Genomic DNA, 6,000 nt, shown 5'->3' with positions numbered 1-6,000 from the left:
TGATGTCATCCGCCTGCGTTTCTTGCGAGGCAGCGCAACATAAAGTCAAACTCACCTTAAAACTTTACATATTGCTGTCAGTAGTGATTGTCTGAGTACTTTATGTTAAGGCATTTTTGAAGATTCTGAAATCATACCAAAAGTATATAGAATTTACATTTGTCATGATTTCACAAGAATTGACCAACATAGAAAAACTATGCCAGTTTGCATTGTAAGAATAAAAAGTGAAACCCATAGTCTTTCTAAATGGCAATTTCCAATAAATCATAACAACGTTTTTATTCATCATGCTTAAACAAATGTTTATTCTGCTGTTTGCTTTTGGAAATTAAATGACTGAGTTTTAAGGCATTTTTTCACTCACAGTGTGATAATAATTTCATCTTACTCTCAGCGAAAAACATTAACACATGGTTCACAGTGTGCAGTGTGTAAGCGAGTTCGGGAATGATAAAGCAAAACAAGTTTCACCAGTCGTAGATGTACAACTGGTATGTTCCATTAAGATGAACTATTGAACCTAAACAAACCATATCATATTCTGAAGTTTCTCCGCAGACATCTGCGCAATTGATCATAGCTTTAACCAGAATAAATACTATAGCTGTGACCTCTCCTGACCCCTCCCACCACTATACATACTTTGATCAGGTTCTCTGATGGACGCTAGGACAATAAAGTCTTTCACGGTTTCAAAACATCACCCACACACTCTTTGGAAAGCCCTGATCCATGAGGCATCACATCATTACCGGCAGACTGTTCCTATTTAACTGCTCTGGTGAAGAATTTAGCAAGACAGATGAACGTTCGTTGGTCTGTTTGTAGAGACGTGTATGCAGATAAGGAAAGGGAGGTGGAGACAGGTTCTTGTCAAAAAAGAAACATATATAGACATTTCATTTCTGTTTGTGTTGGCAACTTAATCCCGTTATATACCTTCAGGATTTTTATAGCTACTTACCTTCCATTTTCTGTAAACCATCTGTGAATAATGGGATGGAAAAGTGTAAAAGGAAACAGTTTAAGTGTGTAGGATATTTTTATGGTGTGCCTGGAAAAGCAAATGAATTGGGGAGGAAGATTTAAATTCTCAGATGTTTGTAAGAAGTTGTACTTTTCGGTGACACATAGTGTAAACTAAAACAGTGAGTTCTGAAAGATATTGGGTGATGGATTCCAGAGATGAAATGATGAATTCAATAAAACAATTGTAAACAATGACGATAATGCCCAGTGGTTAAATTCCTAAGAGTCAATAGGCTTTATGCCCAGCTGCACTACTTCCTGAACTTCAGCCAGCTCCTTGTTTCCTGTCTGCCATTATTGGACAAACTGATTAATCCAGGTGTGCCTGACCTCAGTAGTCACAAACAAACTGATTAATCCAGGTGTGCCTGTCCTCAGTAGTCACAACATCAATAATCAGACACACCTGGATTAATCAGTTTGTCCAATAATGGCAGACAGGAAACAAGGAGCTGGCTGAAGTTCAGAAAGTAGTGCAGCTGGTCATAAAGCCTATTAATAATAAACACAAAAGCACATGATGTGATTTCTGTGGACCGAGTCTTCCGAAACCATATGTGGAAAGTAAATCATATGGGTTTGAAACAAAATGAAGTTCAGGTAAGTAATGCCAGAATTATAATCTTTGGAGAAATGTTTGATGGAAGTTAAGGATCACCACCATATAATAAGTTTCCTCCAACCTTACAAAATCCCATTTTGATGGCTCACATCACCATGTTTGTGTAGTTCTGCAGGTGTGGACTCATAAGCCTTTGCAGTGTGAGGGAGAGATGGCAGGGGGTAGAAGAAGAGAGACCATGAAAAGAAAATATAAAGGGGGTTAATGAAAAAAGAATGTTCTCCATTTGTGTGTGTGTGTTTTTCTTTTGTGGTGGTTGCTGTGTGTTTTTGCAACTTCCACCTCAACCTCCTGTGGGAAGGGGGAGAGAAAGTAAGGGAGTTGAATAGGGAGTAAGAGAGAGAGTAAAGGAGGGGGTTGAGTGATTATGTGTCAAAAGAAGGGATGTTGGAATCACTCTTTTAAAAGCTCTGGCACGATGTCCAGCAGTCCCCAAACTCAAGCTTTCTAACTTTGGACATTTACGTGAGTGAGTCGGAACAGTACTGGCAGAGGGGTAAACCGAAAACTGGGGTAAATAAACACAGATGAAACTTTCAGCATGCTTCTCATTCTGATCTGTCCAGAGCTGAGCAAGGAGTAGGAAACAGTTTTTCCTCTGTGTCGTCTGGACAGTGCTGGATTTAATCCAGCACATTTCATTTTTTTTTTGGCAAACAGCACTACAAGTGCACTGTTGTGGAAACGATCTCCCTGGAACGACCCATCAAGTTAAAGAAAACGAAAAGAAAGAAGCGGAGAGGCAGAACTTTGAACTCATTGAAAACACCACTAAAGTCTGGACAAGTGCTAATCCCATTGAAGAACTTTCAACCAACCTGCTTCCAGGAGTTTCCGCGCCATTCCATCCAGTTTTGGATTATATATTTGCACCATCAGTGGTTCTCCTGGAATGGGCTGGCTGCTGTGTTACTTGGCAGCAGCTATAGCTGTGGCGATTGGCATGGAAAGATCGCAGCACCGGGTGCAACATGGCCCCTGCAGCTATACTTTTATCCTACCAGAGGTGGAGCAATGCCGGCCTGCTGGGAACTCCCAGGTGACCAATTCTCTCCAGAGAGACTCGCCCTCGCCACCAGAGTCACCCCATGCTGAGCCCACCTGGCAGAAGAGGAAGCTGGAAAGCTTAGAGAGTGCCACAGAGAACAATACACAGTGGCTACAGAAGGTAGTGATTTACTTTCATGTTCCTAAACTTTGTTTTTTTTCTTATTTTATAGTTGCGTCCCTATGCAGTTACAGTAAAGTTTGACATGGCGTATAAGATTATCAAATTTAGAAAAATATATATATAGAAAGAAATCTCATCCTCTGAGCACGTTTCGAAAAGATTTCCTGGATGTGTAGATCTCCAGGACTTGCTGACAGTTTTGTCAGTATGCCATACTGTTTTTTAGGATCATGGTGAGATCATGCTTCCCATGTGCATGTAAGTCTTGACAGGATTTGTGCGCTGCTTTGTGCCAACTGCATCATATTTCAGAGCAAGCAAACAACAGCAGCTTTCCCTCAGAAAAGTAAATGTGAATTACCTGATCTGATCTCTAAGTGACTTTTGTGGGTGCCATTTAAATTGAAACTGAACAAAAGCATAAATTAATATAAATGTAGGTGTAAGTACGTTTTTGAGATTCCTGACAAACACATTCACAGAGTGTTTTTGACATCATTCAAGGTTATCTCTGAAACTCGACGTTCGACAGGGATGTTGTTCTTTTGAAGGATATCAACTGTTAAAACCTGCCGAATATCGTGCGGATGAGAGAGATAATGTTGTTTTTGCAGTGAAGGTCATTTGAAGTCTGATAACATTCTGGCACAGTTGTTTCCTAATTCAACTCAACTGTGTGTTTAGAGTCAGTTTATCGCTGTGCCATTTGCACAGTGTTTTCATTGAGATGGTCATTACCTGTCAAATCACTAAATGAAGTATCTGTTATTCAGCAACAACGGTAATCCCTAATCACATTTTTCCTTTTATTTCTTGTAACACATTGTTTACAAACCCTTTATTCTTATGTACCCCCACAGCACTATCAGGAAGGCTCAAGTACCCCCTCAGTGGCACTAATCCAGATATGTGTTTTCTTTTAACTCATGTTACTCCATACTGGATAGCATTTAGCATTATCATTAGCATTAAGTCACAGATAAACGAAAAATAATTAATTTTGTGCATTAAAATCTGCCAAAGCAGCCCCTGGAAAACCCGCCTAAGTACCCCCTGGGGGTAAATGTACCACTGGTTAGGAATTACTGCCAAAGTACATCCATCCTTCTCTGTTAAACGTAACATGGCTCTTCAAATGTCTCGCAATGAGATGTTCCAGCCAGAATTTGGTCTGCTGTCTGTTTGTCACCCAGACTGTGGGTCTGTCTGGAAAGTCTGTCTGGTTATTGTGGGCCATTGGATATCTCCATAAATTTGAAAAGGGCTTAGTGCAGAGCGACACTAGAAATACTCCAGGACTCCAAAAGAAAACAGAAACAATCACGAATGGACTCACTTTCTGTTTTACAGTCCATATAACATCTGGCGCAAGATATTTAATTTGCACTGATCTAGATATAAGTAGGAGGTGAACGAAAGAAATTTAAACCAACTACTATATCTAAAAAATAGCAGAGCAGACAGAACCTCTTGACATGACTACATGCAAGCTTTCACCAGCAGGCCAAATGTTGTATAAATTATTATTTTACTCCCTCTTCGGTCGTCAAGTGCAGTGTGTGGTAGGAGGAACGGCTTCCTGATCATTGGAGAGCGTTGACCCCTGGCCCTCCCCTGAGGGCCTACCACTGCGTTTTCAGCACCTCTGAAGATCTGCTTTGCGTGCACATTGCTAGACTTTCCAGCATGAGAACGTCTGTATCATACACCATACTTTTATATGTCTCATATGACCCCCAGGGGGCCTTAAAACTGCCCCAAAAAAGAGACAAGTTAATCATGTGTGCTCCTCAATAATGTTTCACTGGCTCTGTTTACATGCACAACATTTGTCAATAAGACTGAATTTAATCCAATTGAAGGTTATGACAATACAGTTTACATGTACATTCTATATAATCGGAACCGAACGTTTGCGCAAGCGCATGGCCAGGGTTGCCAGATTTTCATATGAAAAACATCCCAATGGACATTCAGAATTAGCCCAAAAGCATCCCAATGACTATTCACAGCCCAAATACCAATAACTAATCAGTGAAAACCTTTCATCTTTAACCCGCGGAAAAAAACTTGTGGAAACTGGTTTAAACAGTAGCCCAAATCTAAACTCTGAAAAAAAGCAGAGGACTTGGCAACGCCACCCTGCGGACAGCGTCTCTCAACGAGGCTACACTTTATCTCTGGATAAAAGTCAAAGCTGAGTTGGAGAAAGTTGTTCTCCAATGGCCTCAGGCCATTCAGAAATACTGGTTTATTGGCAGAATCCTTATTAAGTCCTCTAAGTACATAGAAGACAAATTGAATGAATGATTGCATGTGAACATCGAGCTGCAAGAAGTCTTTTACCTGGTTAAAGGAGGTTTACCGGATGTATTATATTAGGATATTGCTGACAAGGGAACGTAAAAATTAGTTTTTACCTTTATTTAGACAGTGAAGGGTGACTGAATAATTTTTTAGAGATTTTTGCATGTACTTAAGAGGGTTTTGCAGAAAAAGAGTTAGATTTGTTAAAGAGCACCAGTTATCCGGTTCATGACTTTACATTTCCTTTGGTGTGTAAGTGTGTATTAGTACATTTTAACGATATGCAAAAGGTACAAATCCTAAAGTAAATAATGACGCAAGTTATCGTGTCCAACGTATCTCTTTTCTTGGACTACAACAAACACACGAATTGTAGGCAACAGTTGACTTCCTGGTCCTGTTGACATGAACAAGATGGTCATTATCATAATCCTGCCCACTTCTAAAATACAGCCTGTAAGTAGTCTATTTTTCATATTTAAATAGTTTACTACTGACTATCATGATTCAAACGCAAGTTTTGAACAGTGCAAAGTAGTGCAATCTGTTACGTCCTACTCGCTGGTAAAGTTGATCGATCAGCTTAGTCATCTGCATTTTCTGAATCAGATTCGGCTAATATTGGTAAGGTAGTAAAGAGGATATTAAAGAGCACCTTGTTTTGTTGCTAAAAAACAACGTTATTTTGTGTATTTGGTATAATGGTTCAAAAAACTGATTATTTTTGATGGGCCAGATATCCCTGCCTCAAACGCTCTGATTTTGTACAAAGCTCATCGATCTGAAAAGCACTGCATCCCTGATTGGCCAACTAATCTGTACGTTGTGATTGGCCTGAATACCTCTGACGTCAGCCGGAAAATGTGAA

General features: G+C 39.9%; 1 protein-coding gene across 1 annotated transcript in view; it reads left to right on the top strand.

The window, feature by feature from the left end:
* The first annotated feature begins 2,046 nt into the window (after positions 1-2,046).
* The window catches only part of angpt2b (angiopoietin 2b), a 28,117-nt gene continuing 24,163 nt past the window's right edge, over positions 2,047-6,000 (top strand). The window contains exon 1 of the mRNA XM_065292438.2: positions 2,047-2,822. Coding sequence (XP_065148510.1) covers positions 2,547-2,822 — 276 coding nt within the window. The 5' untranslated portion in view covers positions 2,047-2,546. The remainder of the gene's footprint in view (positions 2,823-6,000) is intronic.

The sequence above is a fragment of the Paramisgurnus dabryanus genome, chromosome 19 (assembly GCF_030506205.2).
Source record: "Paramisgurnus dabryanus chromosome 19, PD_genome_1.1, whole genome shotgun sequence".
NCBI lineage: Eukaryota > Metazoa > Chordata > Actinopteri > Cypriniformes > Cobitidae > Paramisgurnus > Paramisgurnus dabryanus.
This window is presented reverse-complemented; position numbering and strand designations above follow the sequence as displayed.